The sequence below is a fragment of the Polypterus senegalus genome, chromosome 7 (genome assembly GCF_016835505.1).
Source record: "Polypterus senegalus isolate Bchr_013 chromosome 7, ASM1683550v1, whole genome shotgun sequence".
Lineage (NCBI taxonomy): Eukaryota > Metazoa > Chordata > Cladistia > Polypteriformes > Polypteridae > Polypterus > Polypterus senegalus.
The window spans coordinates 36,068,975-36,095,721 of NC_053160.1; the positions used below are offsets into that span (position 1 = coordinate 36,068,975).

Sequence of the window (26,747 nt, forward strand, 5' to 3'; positions counted from 1 at the left end):
GGGAAAATTTACAATTTTTGCAGCTCATAGTATGAAAGACCCTATACGAATTAGTTTCATTTAAAAAAACAAAAAACAAAAATGAAGCATGTCTGTGTGATGTATAAGTAAATTCACTGATTGATCAACTCTTTCAATGTTACTTTCATAGGGCTAAAGTCACTAATGGCCACAAAGACTGGGAATGTTTTCTTAGCAGACTGATGTGTAGTTGGCAGTGAAATGGAGGACATTTTAGTGCCACAATCATTGGCAGAGTTTCTAGAAGTTTGTTTTATGAAACATTGAATTTTTGTAATAATGTCTGTTACAGTTAAGTGCCTTAGAAACTTTTTTTGCTTCTTATAGGTTGTAAAGCTGCATACCAAGCTTGGCAAGCCAATTCCATCTACTGAACCTAGTGTAGTTGCCCAGACCTCTACATCCACAACCGCAGCTGCTAGCAAGCCAACTGGTTCAGCCATAACCCCTGGAACAAACAACAATACTGCCTCTGTCACCTCTACTGGAGGTTCATCCTACTTGAAACCTGTCAATATTGTTAGCAGTACAGTATCTAATAGTGTGCTGAAAACACCTTCAGTTATTGCCTCAAGTTCCATTGCAGCAAAAAAAATCGCTGCCCCCAAAATATGTTTTGTAGGTAAGTAGTATGCTAATCAGGATGTATATTTTTTACATTGAAAATTCATAATGTGATCTTTACATTTAATTGCCTAAATATACAAGTTTGTTTTGTTTGGCCATATGTTTATAAATGTGTAACTAGAGGGATATGTGTGTTTTTTGTATGATGAATATATAATTTTGAGTTTACTCAAAATGCAGTGTTCTACAATAAACTATACTGCACTTTACTACACTGGCACTGTATTAACCTTGCAAGAAAGTTTAATGTAAAATATAAAATGAGACAAAAGCACACTACAGTAAATTTATTGATCATGTAATTCACTATAAAGCACATTTTCACAAGTGAGAATGTGAAAGCAGTTACCTTTTTTAGCATTAGACCTTTTATATACCAACAATATTTAAGAATATACTTTCAAAACCTATTTTTTGACATATACTAATATGAAGCAGAAGCAAATATAAGGCATGTCTTGAGTACTGCACAGCAGAAGTGTCAACTTTCACTATAGATGTTTGTGGAAGGTTAGTACTTTGTGTCCACATTAATTAACCAAGACACATGTTGTATAAAGGGAATGATTTTGAGCAATTCATGCTTGTTTAATCACCTTTGAGTGTTAACTTTGAAATAAATTTGTTTGTAATACATTAGATCAGTATGCCAAGAATAATGCTACCAGAAGATTAGGCCACATAGCTGCTGGGATGGCTTGGTACATAATAGTTGCTTTTTCATGTCAAGGTTATCGTCCTAAGAGAAGGCACATTGACTTGCAGTTGTTAATCTGTGTAAGCATGTGTGTGGATTTTTTTTGTTTTTTTTGTTTACATAATAAAGACTCCAGTTAATCTAATTTACTGAAATAAAGGTTTAGTGGTTTTGTTTGAGATTGCTGCGTACTGTTTGGCAGTCTTCAGATGAGAAGCAAGGCTATGTGATAAATTTTTCATACAAAATGTATATGATGCTAATGCCACAGAATCCCATTTAGCCCATTGAGCTTATTTATAAATCAATTGTTTGAGGAATCTCATCCTGGCATTTGTTTGTTAAAGTTTGCTTATATCAAAGTTAATGTAAAATGACTCTTCTTCACTTTTAAAGTTACTTCCTCTCAGTCTTTAACACTGTCCTTTAATTCTTACCTCAGTGATTAGACTGTTGGAGAAGCCTAGAATATTTAATGCCTCTGTGCCATTTAGAATTTCAAAATATGGCAATGTGAATTAATCTTTTTTTTTTTTTTTTTGCTAAAAATTGCAAATTTCATCAATTTTTAAAACACACAGCATTGAAAGGTGTGCAAGTTCTTTAAATAATTGTTTTACTCCTTGCTTGGGTGAAAGCACACCAGTTCTAGTAATTTTAGCCAGTATTCCGTTACAGTTATCAGTTCAGTTGCCTCCTCTCCCTCACTGTATGCATCAAAACCAGTCGCTTAACCTGTCATTTAACCTATGCTCCAGCTGTAAGTATTCTTGAACAGCTGCAATGCCTTGTGATCTTGTTAACTGCCTTGGATAAAGGTTTTCTGAGAAATAATTGTGTTTAATCTTCTAGGTGGTAACAAGTTACAAACAACTAGTTCAAAGTTGGATGAAGTTAAAAATGATGCATTAAAATCTGTACAGACCGTAACATCCACTCAGACACAAGAGACTAAGCCTGATGTGACACCAGAACCAGTTTCAGCATCCAGCACCCTTGCTGCCTTACAGAGTGATGTTCAACCTGTAGGACATGATTATGTTGAAGAGGTAAATAAATATTGCTTTTTTAATATTTTTGCATTGTAAGCAATACATGTTATATGAGAAAATTACATACTATGCATGGTATGGTATTGTTCACTGCAATTCCACACTCCTAATTACTCAAAGAAACTATTTTACAGTGTTAGCTTTTTGGGTTGCTGAGTGAGCCAAACACAGTACAGTATGATGCATGTGCAAGAGCCACTCCAGTAAGAGTGTTCCATTGGATTAGGTAAAAGTGTAATTTTAAAAAATTAAATATTCGAAATTGCTAGGAGCAAAATTGACTCGCTCATTCCCCAACAAAAACTGTTTCCTGTTTAGCTTAAAAGCCGAAATTTGGTAGGATGGTAAATCTTGGACAGAATGTACCCACTAAGTAAGGAGATAAAATAAAGTTTAAATAACTATCAACAAATGTAGCCTATCATCAAATGTGTTAACTGCTGCGTGTGCCCCCTACATATGTCAACCACTTTTTTAATAACCATTTTGTCTTGCTGTATTAGTGTTGTTGTTCCACTCTCCCTCTTTCCTTTTCACTGTGTGGATGTAGGCTTATATATTTCACAAAGAGAGCTGCAATATTTATAAACACTGTATAAATCTGAGGTTCTCATTGCCTCTGCCTGTTTTATCATTGTCATTTTCTTATTCACCTCTTTGTTTTTAGGTTAGAAATGATGAAGGGAAAGTTATCAGATTCCACTGCAAACTTTGTGAATGTAGTTTCAATGATCCAAATGCAAAAGAGATGCACCTGAAAGGAAGACGACACAGACTTCAGTATAAGGTCAGATTGTAAACTAATTATATCTGATTTGGCCCATTTATAATTGCATTAACAACTATGTTTCAAGATTGGTACATATTTCCTTATTAAGTGAAATATCTCTAAATATAAACATGAATTACTATTTAAGAACATATTTTATAAATGATAGGAGGCGACCCAGTCTATAAAGCTCATTTGGTTAGATAACATCTGGAATCTATACATGAATGTATGACTATCAATCAAGTCATTTAATGGGGTTATAGAAAAACATCTTGGGTGCAATTCTAGTCCTGAATATTTCATTCTAGTATTGTATAAGAACAGTCTTAAGTTTGCATTGTGACAAGGGATACAAGTAAGAAAACTGATGGGTATCATAGATTTAAATAAACTGGTTGATTGATTTAAAGGAATACGTCAGATGTTTCTGGTAAGTGAAACCACTTTCTACATTAACAGCAAGAATGTTCTTTGTCACAAAATTTCAACTCTGGGGGAATTACAAGGTGTTTATAAACTTTGATTGTCATAACCATAATAGTCAAATAGTGACTTGGTAAATTCTTGTAGCATGTGACTGTATTTGTGTATAGTTTTGTGTGTGTAGAAAGCATAAAGCTTTAATGAGAAAAAGCTATTCGGAGTTAGACTGTTTATATTTTTCTCCCTGTTTTCAAACTATACTTAAAATGTGCGTGTATGTATCTATCCCACATCCCATACAAAATCAAAAATTCATTAGGGTTATGTCCAGAAAAGAATTTTTGTGTTTACCCGACAGTTCTTTCTCTGAAAGCATAAAGAAAATAAATATTTAAAATCCCCTTATTAATCCTAAGCCAGCAATAAAAACTAATAGAAAGGAAAAACAGGTCATGTAAATGGTACCACACATAAATGTTGCACTGGTACGTCAATGTTTTCTGTCCTGACGGTTAAACTCTGTGCTAGAACCAGCTATTTTGAAGTTTACCACTAAAATAACCACATTTCTCATGTTAACATCTCAAGTATAGTTAACTTGTCGACAACTTTATACTGACACCATTACTCCCTGCTTCCCTTTCTTTTCCCTCCTTTTTGTCTTTTCTATGTCTCTGACCTGCACTCGCATTGGCTATTATCCAAAAAATAAAATAAGTTCACATGGATACTAGTGTTTATTTTTAAGTTTAAAACATTCTAAATTACATAACATTTTAACAACATGTATAATTGTTTTAATCTAATTTTAATTATACCATGAACATTGTATTACCACCTTGTAACTCAAGTTTTAAAAGGCTACATTTATGGTTGTAAATTAACTTATCCCTGGATGTCATGATGGCTCAGTTCAACTTAAGGGATCTACCTAGAACTTGATGATTTATGGTATGCTTGCCTAAACTAACTCTACTCCACTGTGGTGAAGGGCTATAAATCTGTCTTTTTATTTAAAGTCAAACAAAAAGTGTTCAATTAAATAGTGCAGTGGTTTTCAAAGTCTTCATCAAATAAATAATCCATTAAAAGAAATGTGGAGGTTAAAAACCTACAAGAACAATCCTTTAAAACAAGGTTAAACAAGGTTAAAACGTTCATCAGGAAGCAGTCTTTTCAAACACTAAAAGCCCGGTGTCTTCAGCTACCATGGCGGCTCCCCTGCTACACTGATCTGGGCTGCTCAACAGGAGAGTCGCCTACCTGCAGGAACAGCTGCCCTTTACTCAGGTCCGGTAGCCCTCCGCTCTTTGGCTAGGTCAGGCTCCCAACCGGACCAAGACTTGGACAATTTTTCCACTGGCCAATGGGCTCACACCGGCACTACACCAGCCCAAAGCCTCATCGACTCCTCTACCGGTCACTCCAGCTACTTAATCACTCAGTTGGAGTGACTGCTACCTTCAGCCCCACTGAATGTTGGCCAGACACTCCCCTCGTGGGCTCTCTTTTCAGCTGCCTGCTTTCTTCCATGCGAGCCTTCTCTTGCTCGCTCGCTCGCCCCTTCCGTTCTCTCTCTCTCTCTCTCCTTTCTGCTTTCTTCAGCAAACAACCTCCCTCTTTCCATTTTGTACTCCTTTCTCCCTAATTGACTCGCGCTTCTCTATATATGCAGAGAGGACATAGCAGCTGCAACACATTAGCCACAGGAACAATCACGAATGTGGGCGATTCCTCACCTGTGCACTAGGTGAGAAACGCCCACATTGCAAATCACCCTGCAGCTTGCTACGGCCACCACGCCCCCTCGCTAAGCTGCGAGCTCAATGATTATTTATTTAAATAAAACTGCTGGCCTTTGCTGCGCGAGCTGTGGACCCATAATGCCACAGACTCCTTTACTAAATTAAATCTACCATCTGTGAATGTTAATGAATCACAAAAAATAGAGTAGTGAATTGTCCAGGTCTTCAGTGAAGTTTTTAAAAATGTATTGCATCTTGATATAATTTTAGATTTCTTCTTTTAGAATTAATTTTTTTAGCTTATGTAAAAAATAATTGGTCTCATTCTACATTTTGCTTACTCTGAAGTATATACCCTGTCGTGGGCTGGTGTCCTGCCCAGGGTTTGTTTCCTGCCTTGCACCATGTGTTGGCTGGGATTGGCTCCAGGAGACCCCGTGACCTTGTAGTTAGGATATAGCGGGTTGGATAATGAATGGATGTATATACTGCTTCCAGGGTAATGAATTAACTTTTGGAACTTATTAAATTATCATTGTTTATATAATAAAAGGCATAATAAAATCACTTGTGCGGTTCTGAAACTCTGGTCGTAAACCGATTTGGTCATGAATCGAAGCAACTTCCCCCATAGGACTGTATGTAAATACAATTAATCTGTTCCAGACCATGCGAACTGTATGTAAATATATATATATATTTTTAAGTTTTTAAGCACAAATATAGTTAATTAAACCACAGAATGTACAGCATAATAGTAAACTAAATGTAAAAACATTGAATAACACTGAGAAAACCTTGAACAACAGAGAAAACTAACACTGCAATAGTTTGCGCTATAGCGCTACCATCCGCTGGCTAAAAGCACTTTTTAAATGAGTTTTAAGCCAGGGAAAAAAAATTAACATTTGAAAAAAATCCGTAATTTAATAAACCACCAAGAAAAATAACATTGCAACAATGCACGCTACGAACAGATCGCTGGAAACAGAAGTGAAAACAAAATCAAGCCCAGTGAATTCTTTAACTGCCTTCCTACCTTAATGGACGATCTCTCTCGCGCTGCCTGTGTGTCTGCATCTCGGGCTGCCTCTGTGTGTGTGTGTGTGTGTGTGTGTGTGTGTGTCACAATCTCTGGCGCTGCCTGTGTGTGTGTGTGTGTGTGTGTGTGTGTGTGTGTGTGTGCGCGCGCGCGTCTCTTTTGCACTGCCTGTGTGTGTGTGTGTGCCTCTCTTGTGCTGCCTGTGTGTGCCTCTCTTGTGCTGCCTGTGTGTGCCTCTCTTGTGCTGCCTGTGTGTGTGTGTGTGTGTGTCTCTGTGTGTCGCGCTCTCTCTCTTGTCTCTTGCTCGCTGCACAGGAAATACACAGGGAGAGACTGAACATGTACAAACCAAAAGGGAAACTGGCTTGTTCGTATACCGAGTGTGGTCGTGAACCGAGGCAAAAGTTTGGCGAACTTTTTGGTCATAAACAGAGTTGTACGTGTACCGGGACGTTCGTGAACCGAGGTTCCACTGTACACTCCTGTATACTGTTATAAAGAGGGTTATAGCATGTCTTCAGTTTATCTACCTTAAATTTAATTTTCACATATTGCTGAAATCTAAATTCTGTTCAGACCTATCATGTAATCATTTTCTGTCATCTGCCCTTCTTGGTAATGTTAAATATGTAAGCATACTAGCTGATTACCCAGTGGCTTTGCTCACTGAGTGCAAGGGAAAAAAATAAAATGTAGTATTTATAAAATAAGCTATTAAAGTGTAAAACATTTTGATAAAAGAATCTGAAGAACATATAAGAAGCGTATAAATTATTAAACAGTAAAACATTTACATTTTAAGAAGTAAAGATAAATTGAGTACTACTGCAGTGGTTTCGAGTAAACTACCTGCTTGACAACCTTGCATTACGTGCCTGTGATTCAAGAGAAAAATTATTCTGAGAAATGTGGACGCTGCCTTTCCGTGCTTAACGGGCAGAAGGTCCAAACAATTCCCAAGTCCAATACTTTACATGAAGAGGTTGGAACATCTTCTTGGATGTAAACCCTCCATCTTCTTAAAAGAATTCATCGCAAAAGCAACCTTGAATGTTGCAGGGTTTTAGTGAACCAATCTCGCCTTAAGGGACAGTAAATAGCCGGGCACCACAATTTACCAAGGGAGTCATGCTTCGATGGCACTGATTAAACTCATTCGCAAAGATTTCCACTATCCAAGGAGCTGACGGGGCACTTGAAGTGTCACAAAAGGTGTGAAAAGAGAGGACGCTGCCCGAAACTGCGAAGCTGTCAACCCTGCCGAGGAGCCTGACATTTAGCGCCTTCTAGTGTCCACTTTATTGTCACAACCCCTCGCCGCTGAAGGTGGTCTTCTACAGATCGGCGCAGTTAAAAAGTAGAAAGACGCAAAGCTGTTTTCTTCATCTCTTCTACTATCAAGTACTGCCAATTAAAAAAAGTTAGAATATGGCAATTTCCGCGACAGTCACTTGGACGAATAAATAAAACTTCTGTCAAAACGTGCCTGGCGGCGGACGAGTCAGTGCTGGAGTCCAGAGAGGTGGGCTGGGAGAGGGCAATGCAGGGCACACTTCTGTAGGATAGATCAGTGTGTTTGTGTTTACTTCTCTTCAATATCAGTAAAATAACTCTCGCACAAATAATTTGTAAAGACGATATAAAAGTGGTGCCTACAAACGAATTGATTATTTCCTGTATTATAATGTTCTGTGGTCATACATAATTTCCGTTTCGCGTGGTCATACACAATTTCCGTTTCAAATGCGAAAAGAATTTTATATATAGATTCGTAAATGGTCAGATCTATTAATTACATGATCACATAAGTAGGTCTTCAATCACTAAAGTAGATTTAATTTTCTTTTGCAAGTTTCGGTTAGAGAAATTCAAAGTTATGGAGCAAAAGAATTAAACAAAAACTGAGAGATTTGTACCTGCACAGTGAAATTGGTCATCCGTACAGTGATACATAAGAGCTGAATTAAATAGGCTAAGTAAGTTGGTCAGCAAGTTTAAAAACTTTAAAGTAACTTATTAGTAGGAGACCAGTGCCAATTGTGTAATACTACATTAATACCTTAAAGTATAGTTGTGAGATGTTCTTAAAACATACTAAAGTAACATGACCGTAACTACGCAAGCACAGTGTCTGTTGTCCACCAGCTGCGTTTAATTGACCTGATATACTGTAGTTCATCTAGACAAACTGAAGCCATTTTTTGTGAATCTTCTATTAATTGACCTGATATACTGTAGTTCATCTAGACAAACTGAAGCCATTTTTTGTGAATCTTCTAAGTTCTGTTTTGTTGGTTAACCTAGTGGTTCTGTCCTTGATTAATACTAACTTATATAGCATCTGTAATAGTTGAGTTTATTCAAGTGTACTGTGTGTGACCTGCAAAGTATTTACAAAGAACTTACAATTTAAAGTGATAACCCAAACAAGTTTAAAAAGTCTTTACACAGATCACCGAGGAAGGTTACACAATGTCTTGCTCATTTATCCACACAGATTCACAGTACGTAATTTATATAAAAAGTAGCCGAGAAGTCTCAGGGAAGAAAGACATTTGTTTGTTTTTTTTATGTGCATTACATATAAACTGAGGCGATATGAAGACTAGACCACTTTATCTGTCATGTTGTATCATTTTGAGTCTGTATAGAATAATGGTTTTTGTAATTTTTTAAGTGACACATTTGTTTGAAAGCTGCAGTTTTTTCTGGCCATAAGAACCTCTGGGTCCATAGATTCATGACAAACAAAAATATAAATATTTGATTTAAACATATTGCTTTCTTTATAAATGCCTTACTTAATGCTACTTCCATTGAGTTCAACTTTCTTCAAAGTTTGCTGTAATCTAAATTTAACAGAAAAAAGTTAATCCGGATCTTCAAGTTGAAGTGAAACCAAGCATTAGAGCTCGGAAGATTCAAGAGGAAAAGATGAGAAAACAGATGCAAAAAGAAGAGTACTGGAGGAGACGAGAAGAAGAGGAGCGTTGGAGAATGGAAATGAGGTATATAGTGCCAAGAAATTGTATGTTGGAGATATGTCTATGAAGTTCAATAGTTTTAATAAAAAAAAAAAACAAAACACCTTTTAATGTCAATTTTTTTTTTGCAGATAGAAATATGGGAAGGAGAGTGTTAGTTACAACCTCTGGCTTTGTGTGCAGCTTTTACGTGTTTTACCTTTTTGGAATGTTCACATTCATGAAAAAACACTTTACGACAGGCTACGATTGTGTCACATTTACTATACTACTTACAAAGGGTGTTGCTTAAAAATGCTCTTTATTTCAGACGATATGAAGAAGACATGTACTGGAGACGTGTGGAAGAGGAGCAGCATCATTGGGATGATCGTCGAAGAATTCCAGATGGAGTATATCCTCAAGGACCACCTGGACCTCCAGGATTACTAGGTGTTCGACCTGGAATGCCCATTCCACAGCCTCAGGGGCCAGTGGTATGTTAAATACTCTTATAAATGCACCTGAGATAAGAATTGATGTGGCAGGTTGTTGATGTTAAGGTATTTAATATTTGTGTGCACAGAAATAAGGTTCACCTGTAATATTATAAATATGAACGTTTTGCCTAATATGTACAATTTAACCAGTATCATTAGAGACAGCATCTGATACTATATAGTGGTGATTACTATTTCTTGAATAAGGAGTGAAATGGGATTGGATTTGACAAGTTAAAAGAACTTTCTGCACTTAAATTTTGTGTCAGAACAATCTACAGAACAATGAAAGCATTTGCTCGTTTTTTGACACTGAATGTTTTCTGGGACCTCATGTATAACACCATGCGTAGAACTCGCACTATAGCATGGCGTAAGCACAAAAGTGGGAATGTGGGTACGCACAGAAAAATCCAGATGCAGGAATCTGTGCATACGCAAACTTCCATGTTCTTCTGCTACATAAATACCGGTCAGCGTGAAAAGTAACGCTCATGCACGCGCCTGCTGTCCCGCCCCAACTCCTCCCAGAATTCCACCTCTTTGACGAGCACGAAATGTCAACTTTAAACTCGAAATTTCAACTTTAATCACGTAGTTTATTTTGTCATTAAAGTAGAACATCAAACTTAATCTTAAAATTGTTTACTAGTTTCTCAAATCCCATCGTAACTAAAGTAGTACGTTAAATGCTTTGTTTTGTATTTGATCTTCTGTGTGCTCTGTGTGTGAATCACTACGTGCTTCTTAAACGGGCTTTCTCTTTCTCCGACAGGACACAGAATCCATTACATTCGTGATATTACAGCTCTCTGAATAACTAAAATACTGAGATGTATACGTGATATCATTTTCATGGGAGTTAAAGCATGTTATTAAACATGGGAACACGGTGGCACAGTGATTGTGCACGACCTTCAGTGAAATGATTAATTGCAACAGTGCTGTCTCTTTCATATGTACTAACCTCCAATTCCTGTCCTTTTTTCTTTCTCCAAATATCCAATCGCCACACAGTCAGCTCTGTAATAGACGTTAAGCCGTCTGTAAGCTTATAACGCAGATTCTTCAAAACTTTTAAGGAACATAGAATAATTAAACATGTACTACGAAGATATTTCAATCTTTCACGCCGGTCCCAGTGAAGCATACAGTGCGAGGCAGGAACAATCCGTGAACAGAGCGCCAGATCCTTGCTAGCGTAGCAACACCGTGTCCTTTCTATATTAACAATATAGATTATTTATATAAAGTTAGTTTTATTTATATAATATCTGTATAATAAACATTTTGCTGCATTTCATCTTACAAATGATATCAACATCATATGTAAATACACGCTTTATAAAGTGGCTCAAGTTGTACAATATTATAACTAGTGCAAGTTTACAGTGAGGTGATTGTACTTATAAGTACAAACAGTTCTACAAGGAGCAGTTGATGGACTGATAGAATGCGTTTAGCGCTCTTGGGATGAAACTTTTTCTGAACCGCGAGGTCCGTACAGGAAAGGTTTTGAAACGTTTGCCGTGTGAAAGCAGTTTATAAAGGAAGCATGGCTGAGGCAGCGTGTGCCTGATGCAGTATACTGATAATTCTCTTTCTGATCAGCTGCTCCAAGTGGTGCAGTGAGAGTAATATGGAAAAAGATGATCCGCTGTGGCAACCCCTAACGGGAGCAGCTAAAGAAGAAAAAGGTGCAGTGAGAGTAACAAACGTTAGTGCAGCTATGGTATTTGGAATAGTTTGACCATTCTGTGGACCATTATATTGTTACAGGTTAATTACAATCAGATGCATTAAACTAATAAACAATATGCAGTTAATTTCAGTGTAAATCTGAAAAAGAAAGATAAACCACACAGGAACAGTAGCATTGCTTTGACGCTGGGTGCCGCCAGTCTGCAAAACCGAGCGGAGAACTTGCATACGACAGGGTATGAGCTACCGTGGAAATGTGCGTGGCTTTGCGCCAAGTTTAGGTTTTATACATCGTGATTTGCACGTGGAAACGTTCTTACACAACATTTCTGTGTGTACGCACAGTTTATACATGAGGCCCCTGGTCTTCACCAAGAAAACGAATATTTATATTAAAGGCACCAGAGTGAATAGAGTCTTAACTTTTTAAATTTTTTTTATTTTATTAATATAAACATTTATTGAATAAACAGAATTGTGCAGCACCAACTAGTGATGATTGGAAAAGCAATTGCCTTCTTGCATTTAATAGATGGTTATGCCACTTTTGACTGTAGTGATAACATTTCAAATACTTATTGTAATTCAATATGAGTCTTTCACATGCATGACAAAAACTTACTCTTGCATAACTACTTTAATTTAGAATCATTAAGTTTTCCAGCATGAATAGATTTTATGTCCCGTTTCATCCTGGTGGTAGTTATGCATTTATGATGTTTATCAGTGGATTCTATCTTGATTGTCTCCAGTTAGGCATTTCTTTGCCTGTTGTCTTCGGAGTCATGGACATTGTCTTTTGCAGATGCAAGAAATGATGGCTTACTATCCTTTGTGGCTTCCTGGATTATTATACCCTGCACCATTGGAATAATGGACCATGTGTTAATATTTTATGATTCAGGCACACATCATCCCATTTGAAAATTGTTTTACTGGGTACCTCCCTCATATTGTGTTACTAGACTCCTGTAAATCTCATTTACTGAAAGACCATGCAAATATCACCAGGAAGAAAGTATACGATTCATTATTTTAAATATTTACACTCTTGTAAAATTGAATACATTATAAAAATAGATCAATACATCTTAAATACAATGAATCTCCACTCTCTTTGCATCTTCTCTGGCACTCCAAACATTAACTTAAGGCATCGTCTCCATAAATGTTTTATAGCACAGACTCCTATCACTTTATCCATTCATCTAAGTCAGTCCCAGAGTAGTGAAGTCCCAAATAATCAGTAATCCTAGATCACACATTCTAGTATGTTCCTAGACTTGTCAGTCCTCAACATTATTGCTGCATGGTGTTCTGGTTGTTTTATATGATGCCTAGTTTTACACTTTCTGCAGATAAAACATCATGGACAGCTTTAAAGGGCAAGAGAGATCTCTGATTTTCTCAAAAGACCTTTTAAACGTGTGACAATAGGGTAATTCAGTCTGTTTGACTGTTTAATTAATGGCAGTCACTTTGTGCACTACAATGATAAAAGTAAATGAGAATATAAATAACATTAACAATTATATTATCTAATTAGCACCATTCCAATATTAGCAGACCACCTTCTCCTGACGTGATTCACTACTGTTCCAAGTGTTTCCCTCACTGTAGTTCAGTAGACTTCCACAGCCATGGAAAGGGTTATTTTTTTTTATTCTGTTCTGTTATTGTTTGAGTTTGTGTGCCAACACCTTGATTCTGATGGTATAGGTCAAAATAAGTAAGGTTAATATTGAGGCTGGCTGGCTTCAGTGGAACTGGAATGTATTCTGTCAGTTGACTTTGCTTATCCCTTTTATTGCTTTGATAGAATTTTTAGTAACACAGTTGGTGTTTTGTATCTTTGCTCATTAGATAAACCAAAGTTTAAAGAAAGGAGACCATTTGTGTTCACTAAGGTGGCCCTTTATCTATAAAAGCTTTGGTTGAGAACCTGAAAACCTTCAGCATCATGCATCTGTTGCCATATAGGAAATTAATTGGGCAGTGATTTTTTACATAAAATCTGCACATAGGTTATCTTGATCTACTTGTAACATCTTTTTTTCACATCAGAGCTGTCAACTGGCTAGAGGCAAATATACCATTCGTAATATCAAGAAGATGCTAGATCAAGGTCTGTGCACCTTGTTTTTGCACATAAGGGCTAAAAGTCAATTTTACAGTGGTATAATTTGACAGAAGACAAACTGGTGGATTCATTATGTAGGAATCACTACCACTCAAATGTCATATTTAAAAAAAAAAAAAAAATATTTCAGCAGTAGGAAGCAGTAAAGATTGATACAGACTTGGGAAAAGATACTTCTCAAGGTTGGGGACACCAAGCAAAGAAGTACATGTAATAAATGCGTTCTCTGTAAAAGTAGGACAACCTAAAACCTAACTCTACAACCAGACTGAAATGCCCTAAGTTTTTACTGGTACAGTTCTAAGCTTGGGAAGAACTAACAGTGTTAATTCTAATTATGTTAAATTAGAGATTCTCTCACTAGATAATATATCACAATCTTTTATATTTTAATGGAATTGCTTCTGCATGTAAGAAAGTGTTAACAAATGGATAATGTGTTTGATATTATTTCTGCTTCTAGAATGTCTTCTGCACAAATATAAAACCAGCAAGGCATTGTCATTTAATGATCTGCAATTTCAGCACTATGTCATAGTTTTCTCATTTCTTACAAACTAAGCTTGTTTATGTAGTGTTTACCTGCAAATTGTTCTCCGTAGCACAAATGGGAATGAAGTTTAACACTTGTATAAATCTTTCTTTTGTTTGGATGGTTTTAATTTGCTTTTATCTCTTCTTTTTCTCACAAGCCGCCTCGTCGCCCAGATTCTTCAGATGATCGCTATGTTATGACCAAACATGCTGCTATTTACCCAGTGGAGGAAGAGCTCCAGGCTATCCAGAAAATTGTATCTATTACTGAGCGTGCACTTAAACTTGTGTCAGATATCATTACTGATCAGGATAAAAGCAAAGTCAAGGAAGAAGAAAAAAAAGATGTTCAAAGAGATCGGTAGGAACTTGCCTTGTCTACTTTGAACAAATCTGGACAGGACAATCTTGTTATTGGTATCCTGTTGATTCTAAACCTAGTGAACTGCTGCTTAAATATGCTTCTCTGTTCTGGAGACTTTGATTTTTAATGTATATTTCTTTGACAACAGAATATGTAATTAAGGCTAAAATAGCAGGATCAGGAAATAAGCTACTATTCCACACCATTTGTGTTACAAACAAAATGTTAGTCTCGAGCAAACGGGCCACATACCAAAAGGAAACAGTAATGCTCTTAAATATTAAGACTTAAGTGTGTGTCTCTCTCTCTCTCTCTCTCTCTCTCTCTCCCCAAAAAATATATAACCACCAAGGAAATAGAAATGCCACTAGCTCTGTTTCTTGCCTGTTATAAAAGATAATGAAAAAATGGTGTATTGACTGATAACTTGCATGAAGTCAAGTCTACCTGGTTATAGAGTGCAAAGAGCATTGTACTGAAGAAGGCAGTTTGAATACCAAACGATTAATTTAAAATGCTTTACGTCTCCCACTAACATAATGCAACTCCTGTTTTGTTCTGCATATTTCTTGGAATAGCTTATAACTTTATTTCAACTGGAGTAATTGGCCGACATGTAGATACATAATTTCTAAATCTCAGAGTACAGAGGGGCTAATTTTTTTTTTAAATATATCTTGCAAGCTACCAGGTTACCCCCCCCTTCAAATCAGAACGACATCAGAAAGTCATTGAAAGGTGTAAAGTTGCAAGAGGCGGACAGGTTCCTGATGATTTTTGACATGTGAATAAAATTCAGGCACTGTGGCTTACATTTGTTGGGTCAGAGAGGTCTTCAAAGCTGGTTCTGCAATTTACTTCCTGTTGGCCAACTAGGAAGTGACTTATTGTTTACTCTTTTTGCAATCATTGCTGTAAAACGTTTTTGAAAGTTTGAGGACAACAGATTGGTTGAGTTGTAGTAAGGGAGTCATGCAATGTATATGAGCGAGATTTCTTCAGAGAAATGTCATGATTGGGTCCTCAATATTTGTAATAAATGAACACACTTTAACCTTGGTTCGTCCTATACTAACATTCACACTCTGTATGTTAACATGCACTTATGCAACCAGATCAAGATGAATAACCTGATTTCTTAAAACAAATCCGCATTTTCATCTTCATAGAGTTCTCTTCTGTTAAAATGCTCAGATGTCATTAAACTAAACAAAATAGTTATCGGCCACCGTGCATTTGAAAAATAAGCATGACCCTTGTAAATTTTCTTGTGGTTTATAAATATGTTTAGTCAAACTGATGCTTTGTGTAGGCTTCTGTTGCTGGAATGCACACAGAAAAAACTTTTATGCTTCTTGCCTTACACTGAGTGCTCATGTGATGATGATGATAATAATAATGTAAGTGTTTTTACTTCAGTAAGATGGGTATTGTCTGGTTACTTGTTACTTTAAAATTTCTTTAACCAGAATTAGGGTTTACATGGCATTTTAGAAATACAGTTTCTGGGAATCGCAGGGTTATTGAAGCACATATAAACACACTGATTGTTAAATGCAAAAAATCCTAAACACATGATGATGATTTATGATAATAATATGGTGATAAATAATTAGTGGAAAAGTACAAAATTAAAGAGTGACAGAAGTAGATTACAAAAAACTTACTAGTACAGTTTAAATCCAAGGTAAAATTAAAACTGGCAGTGTAATAAATCTTAAGGTCAATAAAATTGTTAATTAGTAATGTAAAGTTCTATAATCACATCTTACTGAGTAAACAAGTTGGAGCAAACCAAACTAAATCGCTTTGAGAAATAATTAGCTGGTTGGGACATTTGTCTTAAAAAGTAAACATCTTGATGTTTTTAGACACAAATGAGAAATGGAACATGTAAATTTTACATTATTTCATTTTGGCCACCCTATATTTCATTTTTGTACCAGCTAATGTTATGAATTGGAAATGGAAAATATTAACTTAGTTCTGCGATTTTATTGGGTATTGTGTGTGTTCTCAGATTTTAAATTTACAAATATAGTGTAAACTTAGTACTGTTCTCAAATCATGCCACTTTCATAAGCATAGTATGAAGAAGATAATTCCTGAAAAGTTGGTACAAGCTGTTCAATGTATAGACGCACAAATGCTTTCCATATGTCCTAGTCGTGAAAGTGTATTTTGGAAGGACAGACACAGTTTGAATGTGGCAGTGTACTTTGTTTTTCATTAGCCAAAGAAGCACCACACAGTGTTACGCAAATGGCTATTGTAAACAAACTGAATTTTTTTTTTTTGTTCTGTAGCAGCTATCAGTTTTGATGAATCTAGCATATTTAGTAGATTACTAAAGTTTTTTAAAGTTGTTTTATTTTAAATTAGATGAGTAAACTGGGTCATTGTTTAACTCCTTCAAGTAAGTTTTTCTCTCTCTTCCTAAATAGGGCCTTGAAGGGTGTAATGCGTGTGGGAGTTCTTGCAAAAGGTCTCCTTCTAAGGGGTGACAAGAATGTGAATCTTGTGCTTCTGTGCTCTGAAAAGCCTAACAAGAATCTACTGACTCGCATTGTAGAAAACCTCCCTAAGCAGCTTTTGGTATGTGTATTTTTAAATGTTTGTTCTTTTTTTTGTTATTCAAGCTAGTGGCATCAGCTCAGTATTGCTGACTGAAAATGTACCTGTAAAATGCTAAGAAGAAAATGAACCTGGTGCAAATTTAGCAACAGCATGTCAATTTTCATTCTTATCATAATAGAATTTAACAGGCCTGTCATCTGCTCTAACATGCCTCTTGTTTTGTCAGGTTGATCATTGAAGAGTTGGGAGACCCTGTAGTAGAATTACCTTAGAAGGCTAGATTTTTTTATCTTCAAAAACTTGATGGGAGGCAATTCATTTCTTAATTTGCAAAAAGTTTTTAAAACTAATTGTTTATTTCAAAGTAGCAGTTTGCCCCTTTTGGGGAGGGGGGAAATGTGATAAATAATTCCATAATTAATCGTTTTCCGAAAGCAAAGGCTAAAAAATCTGAGATTAATGACTGGCAAGAATTTCCATAACCTTAATTGCTTCTGAAGCATTTATTCAAGGTTGAGAAAAGCTTTGGAGATTTTAGTACCCATATAACCAGGTTGTGGATAAACAATTCCTTTCTAAAAATCTAACATGTTGCCAACTTAATCAAACGTGTAAAGGTTTTGTTCATCAAATTATGTAGTCAAAAAATGAGGACAGACCTAATTTTCAGACATTTTTCTCTTTAACTTCAGATGTTACAAGTCAAAGGGAGCTTTGCTGTTATAATTGGGCTAGCTTGTAAATTTAAATGTATTAAGTAATATTTTTAAATTCATATTATTCATTTTAGCAATGGATTCAATACAAGAACCAACCCCTGACATTGTGCAAGTCCTTCACAGGGCTCATTTATGTAAACAGCATTGATTTACAATTGGTAGTTAATTCAACATATGTCTTTGGGATGTAGGAGGAAACTGAAGCAGCTCAAGAAAAGCAACACAGATCAGACGTGTAGTCTATGAATGTCTTGTTTTGGTTGCTGCTTGTGCTGTACTTGAGTTATAGTTTTGGAAGTTTCACAATGTTGTCCTTCCCTGGCATAAAATGCATATTTATAACTGCAGTACTCTTAGAATTAGAATGTAATAAATGTCAGTTCACAAAGTGCTAAAGGATATCCATTCAGTTCCAGGTAGGTGCATATAAAGCTTGCATTTTTTCTGCATGTTTTATGTGCTTCTCTTCTATACACCAAAAGACTATGTGTTAGGATAGCTGACAACTGTAAATTGACTTCATATAAGCAAGTACTATCCGTGGTGGATTTCTTCCAGGGTAGTTTAATAGGATGGTAGAAAAAGCAGAAATGCAATTCCCTCTACAATTATTGGTAACCCTGGTAAAAATGAGTAAAATCCTTTTTAATTATCTTAATCTCACACTGAAAAAATGATAGAAATCCAACCTTTTAAGTCAAGGTTGGAGAATGTAGAGCAGGGAATCTGAGGCCATTCTTCTTCACAGAATTTCATCAGATCATCCATCCTTTCTTGTTCGGCGTCTTCAGTTTATCCCACAGGTTTTTCATGGTAATTAGGTCTGGGGATTGAGATGGCCTTTGCAGAAGCTTGATTTTATGTACCTTTAACTGTGTTTTTGCTTTGGACATTTTGTTTTTCATTATTGACCTGCTGGAAGAGCCAGTGACAACCCAGGTTTAGTTTCTTGCCAGAGGCAACCTAATTTCAATTTTAAAATCTCCTTGTATTTTATGGTGTCCGTGATGCTGTGTACTTTAACAGCCCCACAACATCACAGAATGTCCACTATGGGGAATGGGTTCTTTTCAGTATAGCCATCCTTTTATGTGTAACTCATCTTAAGTGTTTGTTGCCGAAAAGCTCAATTTTCATTTACTTTGATTGCAACTGTGTTCCATAGTCAAAGTTCCAGTATCGTGTAGCAAACTACAGGCACTGATGTTTCTGCTTAAATGATAGGAATGGCTTTTTTCTGGCATACCTTCATAGTAATCTGTTGTCATGGAGGTGGTGTCTGATGGTAGTTTGAGATTTGGTATTTTTCCCCATCTTAACCATCCTACTACTCTGTGCAGGTGGCGCAAAATAAACTTGGGTCCTTTTGCAGGCAAGTTGGTAATAGTTCCGGCTGATTTGAACTTTTTAATTATTGGTCTTACTATAAATATGGACATTTTCAGATGAGTATTCAGACAAATGTTGTTTTTTTTTTTTTTTTTTACTAGCCATTCTCTAATTTATGAAGGTCAGCACTCCAAATGTGTATTTTCTTAGTTAGCCATTGTTAATCAGTAAATAAGGAAATTAGGCCTGTATGCCGCCTCAAATGTATACGCTAGTGAAACAGGAGGCCATTGGATTACTGCCTGAAATTTTCTACACATTATGATCAACTTAAAACATCTGATGTAAATGGGAAGAATGTTTGAGTTAACTATTCGTTCTTAAGAATTTCTAGCAGTGCCAATAATCGTGGAATGTGTAGTTTTGTTAATTGTTTCATGATGAGGGATTATTTTTTCTGAGAATAAATTACGCCAATTAAAGGTTGGATTTCTCATTTTTTGTTTATCTTGAAATTAAAGTAATTTTTTTTGGGAACTTTTTTACCCAGCTTAACAAGTGGTGCAAGTAATTGTGGAGGGGACTGTATAACCTCAGGGTAGCACTGGTGCGCATAGAAGAAAGAGGTTCTGTTGGTTTCATGTCTTCAGGTACGCCCAAGACGTGGAGCAAGGTTCTTCCAATTTGAGCACCTCCTGTCAGCATCAGAGGGGACAGTGTTTCTATCTTTATATAACTGTAATTGAAGTCTTCTTTAATATCTTTTATACAGCTTGTAACACCGGAAAAATATGAGGTGAAAAGCTCAATACAAGAGGCAGCCATAATCTTAACAGCTTGTGCTGAGCCAAAAATGCAGGTGACCATTACGCTGACATCTCCAGTTATCAGAGAGGAAAATCCACGTGATGGAGGTTGGAAGAGAAATTTTAATTTTATATTGCTTACACAGTTGCATAACCTCAAAAGGAGGCTTAAAAACCCTCTTTGAACCAAAGAGCAATTATGCTGGCACAGTCTGAGCTGTACTGATTTTTTTGTTCAATAGTAATTTCCTTTTTGCATTTGATAAATGATGAAGTGCAAGTAATTTAAATATGAAAAATGTAATAAGTTTAGAGAACTGATTTACTAATTTAGCTTTAACACTTGGTATGTTTTTGCAATATGAGCACTGGCTCAGTCCATGAAGACCCTGTTACCTTCAGGTAGCCTTAATATTTAAAAGCTAAAAACAGTAACAGTATGTGTTACTATTGTTGCTAAATCTTAAATTCATAATTTGAACAAACTTGGGCAAGTTTACTATTCTGTGCATGATCTGAAAAGGATGTGGAAAAGGGCTACAGCATTTTAGTTTAGTTCGCTTCAAATATGAAAAGAGTTCATTTCTCTTTGTTTTTAATTTTATAAGTACTGTAGCTGCATTTAGTCTTTATAAAATCTCAAGTGTTTGTTTATATGACAGCCTTCATGCTAATAAACTAATTCAGTGTTACCAATATAATACTTCACATGGTTTAAATCATGCTGTTACCAGGTTCTAGTGTAGAGTGTATGTGTACTTATTTGCAAACTTCTTTTTGATTGCTCTTCTTGTGCCAGCAGATGCTCAGTCTTATTTTTCTTTTTTTAAAGTGATTAACTATGCTCTCAAAGCTATAAAAAATTAAAAGCATGAATAGTGTTTTGCATTCTGTATGTTAGGACCCAGGTAGGATTAATTTTTGTTTCCTGTGAACTTGTATACTTAATATCCTGTTGTAGTATGGTGCTGTTTTGTGTTTAAATGAAGATAGACTTTGGTTAATATGGACCATAATATAAAATTGCACTAACTCAATCACGTATCACTTTATCATTTGTATGGCTTGAGTTATTCTACAGGGATTATTTTGTAAAAGAATCAGTTACCTGTTAGTTTTGTATTGAGAACAATGGCTTTCCCACAGGAAACAAATATTATTTTTGTCTGGTGAGGGGGAAAATATTCACCATTCTGAGGTTTGGTTATGAAAGTGCTCCCCTGGGAAAAACAATGCTTACTTAAAAATCTGCTTGACAATTTCTAAAGAAAACTAAAGCATTTCTAAGTCTGTATAGTATGGTTAAGATTTCAGAGTCTACCAAAAGCCCACTTTGTATTTTATAAGATAATATAAAAACAAAGAGTATTCTTTTTTTCTTAACTGCATAAGCTTAACATTCTTGCTTCATTTATATCCCTTTAAATCCCATGTCTATGCACTTCATTCTTTTAATTTTGTCGACATCAGCTAAAATTCAAACTTAAATAATACATGAACAGTTAAACAATGTAATCACTGCAGTTATCACTTTCAATATGTGCATAAAACAAAGAAAGCTGATATGAGGGCAACTTTCTTGTCGCAGCTTTTACTATTAAGTATATTTTGGCACTTAATGCATTCTGGGCATTGTGTAATTTAAGTTTTCAATATACACCAGTATTTAAATGATGTAATGCTACCAAAACGTGGCAGTTACTACAGATATTCCCAAGCAGCCTAGCCATTTTGGTGCTTGAGACATTTGGTTTTATCCACGCATTTAAAATTTCTCAATTGATTTGTCCCCTTTCTTTAAATTTTCAGTGTCATTCTGACCTATCCATCCTCAATAGTTTATGCATCATTTGTAATATTGGTATGTGTAATAAACATGAGCCTGAAAGGGCTGGACATATTAATACTGTTAGTTTCTTACCTCTGGATTCTTTTACACGTGCCTTGTTTTATAGTAAAAATAAAAGGATCCCACATTACATTTTTAACTAAACATTTTTGAATGGCCCGAGACTCTTGGCCTTTTGAAGTTGTAGTTGCAGATTTCACCAGCGTGCATTGTGTGACTTTTAGTTTTTTATCTAGAAAAATTAAATGAAATGAAATGCATTGATATGAGGTTCATAAGGGTAAGTGTCAAATGCAAAAATTACATTATTGGGCTTTAATAGAAATATCTTGGAAAACATTATTTAGCATGGCTTTTTGAAAAAACCTTTTCCAGAATTTGGGTTTAGTGACCATCTCTGGGATATAAAAAGCTATGAAAACTTATATGCTAAGAGGTATGATACTTGCTGGGAGATTTCACAGTTCCAGCAAGACATTTGTAGAATGTATTTTATAGACCTATACTGGCTTAAACGTTTTGTTCAAAGCCTCCTTAAGTCAGGATTTCGGAAGGATTTTTGACCAAGGTTTTGTTCAAAGCACTTCGCCATACCTACCATTTGTTATTTTACAAGGGCGGGAGGTCACACCAAGCTAGTATCACTTGCAGCTTATCATGACATGCAAAAAACTTGTATCAAATTAAATAGTGCAGTGTTCATACTAACAGTAGCTTTATAGGTATTTTAGACATTTTAAATGGTCTGGTGCTGGGCTACTTCTGTGTTTTTTGTGAAAAATGTAATTTCATACAGATTATTTTCCAGTTTTTTTTATTTGGTCTTACACAGTTTTTCATGGACTTCATAATTGAATGTGTTTTAGCCATTGTAGGAGAACTTTGGCTGGTAGATCTTAAAATTCCTTGTATTAATAGGATATTAAACTGAGGATATGATTAATTTCTATTATAAACTTTCATTTCAACATTTTAATGTACTTTGAAGTATTTCAGATGTTTCTGTTTAAAAAATTTTGATGGCTTGCATGCTATTCTGTTTATAGCTCAAGGCGAATGGACACAGCACTTTTTTAAGGTTTTATTTTTGTGTAGCTCTCTTCAGACAAAACTTTTATAGACTATTAGAACTTTTCTTTTGGGGGGGGGTGCTTTCGATTTTAAGGTTTTTAAAGGAACCATATTTGCTTTTCACAATTTTTGCTTGTTTTACAATAAGAGAAAAAATACTGCTGAAAAAATTAATGGAATGTCTTTGTAGACATTCTGCTTCTTAATTTATTGTTACCAAAATTATGTTCACGCATTTACACGCACACATAATTTACCAGAATATGCTTTGTTGCACTTCAGTTTTGGTCACTTTTAAACTAAAGCTTTAGCTTTGAACTTGAATTTAATTTTCAGCATTTTATGCTATCATTTATTTGATTAATCTTTCATGTATGCTAGCTGGAAGTAAGGGTTTTCATAGATTTTGCAACTGCCTTGCTGCAATAGCTTCTTCTTACTTTAATATTCTATACTGAACATTCCTGTTTAAAATAAAAATTAAAATACTAGAAAATGTAAAAAAATCTGTTTACTACAATTTCTCAGCCCTTGTGGTAAAAGTAATCGCACCCTCAATTTGCTTTCTAGTCTGAAGAGCTACATTTAGCAGTAGCCTTGTTTTTATAGATCGGGCTCATGTCACATAATGTTTGGTGGATGATGTTACTGCACATGAGTTGTTGAACATTAATCCTCCATGATTAAGGATGAGGAGGGGAATTAGTTGTCTCTGTAAGGTTAAAATATTTATTACTGTTAAAAAATTTGCTATGTATGTTTCTGTCAGCATTTTAATGCTATCTGACTATAGCCACATTTTTTTCAAATATGGAGTCCATTGTAAACTGTTGTAATATAATTATATATTTTTCTTTTGTTAAGTGTGAACACAGCACTTGGGGGAAAAAAATATTTGATTAACCTCTTACCTGGAGAATGTTTGTTTTTGTTTGTTTTTCTTTTTAATGTATATTACAGGTGAAAATCCAATTAAAGGCTGGACACTTGCGATCATCAAATAATTGCAGTAATAGGAACTTCAGTGATATAATCTTTAGGAGGTTAATCGTTATGTTAAAGATGCAAAAATCCATTAATCAGAGTACTTAATCATAATTATAGACATCCATCGTAATATAAACTATATGTATAATAGAGCACTCTGTAAACATTTGTGTTTTAGAGTATGTGGCTTTTGCCATGTGAGAAAAGAAATACTGATCTAGATGCTCATATGGATTTTTGTCAATGCTCTTTGTGTTTTCTCCTAGTGAGGTGTGATCAACAGTCCATAAATACATATGCATATTTGAGATGGTGACCTTTGAATAATTGAGTCTAATTTGCTGCAGAACTTTCAAAAAATAAATGTCCTTAATGTGACAGGACTAAACTTTTCTCAATAGGGGAAGGGTATTATCACATTGCTTATTACCTTTAATATCAGTTTAGGTTTATTTGGTGTTTGGTATGTATGGCATTGTGTTTCTGTTTTTGAAGCGGAATTTCCCTTACCTGGTCAAACACCCATTCCTCATCATACTTTGACAATTCAATCCATTTTTAGATGTAACCTCGGGTATGGTGAAAGACCCAGCGGACGTCTTGGACAGGCAAAAATGCCTTGACGCTCTGGCTGCTCTCCGCCACGCTAAGTGGTTCCAGGTTCGGAACATCATTTTACTTTTTTATTGTAGCCTTATGAGAGCCTAAGTTTTGTATATCTAAAATAAGCCCTTAAGGTTGTAAAATGCCCCATGTTAACAATTACCATAATCATTTTATACTGCTGATATATCCAAGGATGCCTGAATAATTATTTAGAAAGTTTCACCAAAGTTGTGTGCATTTTTTTAAATGTATTGTTGTTTTTTTATTTTTAGTTGTTTATATATATTTTTAAACCCACAACACCCTAAATACTTTTTCCCCCTGTTTTTGTTTTTAAATTTTTTTTCGTTTTATCTGATCATTTGAAATTATTGGATAAGGCATCCTTGTATGCTTACATATTTGGCATGGTATTTATGTGTTTTTTTTTTTTTTGTTTTTTTTTTATCCCCCATTTGTTTATTTTTGGTTATTTTGGTTTTCTCCTTCCTGTTTGTTTTGCAACATTATTCCATAAGGCTGCAGAATATACTGGCTTAAGTGATGTTTTAGAAATGAGCCTTTAAAGTTCATTTGTTCTGTAAACACTCTTCCTTCCCCTTTTTATTTTTATTTTTAAATCGGGAATAAGAGGGCAGGAAATTTTATTTCTTATTTACTGTGAGATTGCTCTCTCGCAATTACACAGAAAAAGAGAATTTCCTTTACCCTTTTAGTCCTTACCCTATATTTTTTTTGTTTTTATTATGTTAAATATGTATATTGTAACTATACAGCAGGCCAAGATTTGTAAGGTGGAAGGAAATTTGCTTCATTTTCCTCTTACAAATTTTGAAGTCTGTTACTAACTGTGAGGTAAAATACTGCTGTGAATGGCAGCTGATCTTGTGGAACCAGAAACATGAAATTTAAAAATGTTAAGCTTCCATTGCTAACAGTAGTGTTAAGCCTCTTAAAAATACACTTATATGCTCCTCTTTTTTCTTTCTTTCTTTAAACTACCCTGATTTAACATGAATTTGTTACACTCAAGGCTAGAGCCAATGGACTTCAATCCTGTGTGATAATAATCCGTATTCTTCGTGACCTTTGTCAGCGTGTCCCAACCTGGTCAGCATTTCCAAGTTGGGTAAGTCCACTGTCCCTTTTCCTGTCTCTAGTAATTTATTAAGGGGAAAAAAATATCAAATTAATGAGCACAAGTGGAGACTTTTTAGTTATGGCAGTGAAATCTTCTTTCTTTTCTTGGTACGTTTGCTTCATTTGGTATTTGTACATGTACACAGAGACACAAGTGTTTGTGTTTTGCCTTCAGGCAAATTAGAGGCAACTCTAGCGAGCTGTGCATTTGCTTGGTTTTCTTTTTTACACTGTGAGTGAACATATTACTTAGTAGTTTTATCATTTTTAAAATGACTTTCCTCAAAACTGGTTCTGGTGTGGGCCATTTTAGTTGCCTGAATGATTTTCATTGAGGAGAAAATGTTTGTTTTTTGTTTTCAAATGAATAACTGAAATACTGAAATGTTTTCCACACAACATAGGCAATGGAACTGCTTGTTGAAAAGGCTATAAGCAGTGCATCTGGTCCTTTAAGCCCAGGGGATGCTCTGAGAAGAGTTTTTGAATGTATTTCTTCTGGAATTCTTTTGCCAGGTTAGTCTGGTCATGCACTAGTGTGAGTTTATTCAATATGATCTACTGCCTCATGCTCTGTATTTACATTGCTGTGCAATATTATTCCATGACCTTTCTGATTTTATATAAAGTAATCTAGCTTTCTCTGATTGTCTGTTAGAACTTTTTTTTATTTTATTTTTAATTTGCACTTGTTTAGGTGGTCCTGGTCTTATAGATCCCTGTGAGAGAAACCCCACGGACACTCTGAGTTCAATGACAGAGCAACAGAGGGAAGATATAACCTCTAGTGCACAGGTAATATGACCGCTAATAGACAATTTATAGCATTTGTCTTTATTAAATAGTGCAAAAAAAAAAGTTGGCAAGATTCATCATTCTTTTTGAAGAAGTGTGTTTAATCCTGCTTGCACTATATTTCTGGAATGTTTTTCTGTTTCATTAGTGTTCTGTTGGTAGACATACTTTGACCTGGTTGTTTAAAAAATGTAGCTAATTGGCTAGGTTTTGTTAGTGTTTCTGCAGTAAGTTTTTTTTTTTTACTAAATTTTATTGATTTTGTAATCATTCCATACAAATAGATC

At 35.3% G+C, this 26,747-nt stretch overlaps 1 protein-coding gene across 1 annotated transcript in view; it reads left to right on the forward strand.

Moving 5' to 3' along the window:
* The window catches only part of zfr (zinc finger RNA binding protein), a 103,612-nt gene that overhangs the window by 66,175 nt on the left and 10,690 nt on the right, over nt 1–26,747 (forward strand). The window contains 12 exon segments of the mRNA XM_039758489.1: nt 349–643; nt 2,198–2,394; nt 3,065–3,184; nt 9,242–9,387; nt 9,674–9,839; nt 14,376–14,578; nt 17,026–17,176; nt 19,979–20,120; nt 24,482–24,579; nt 25,559–25,654; nt 26,070–26,181; nt 26,363–26,460. Coding sequence (XP_039614423.1) covers nt 349–643; nt 2,198–2,394; nt 3,065–3,184; nt 9,242–9,387; nt 9,674–9,839; nt 14,376–14,578; nt 17,026–17,176; nt 19,979–20,120; nt 24,482–24,579; nt 25,559–25,654; nt 26,070–26,181; nt 26,363–26,460 — 1,824 coding nt within the window.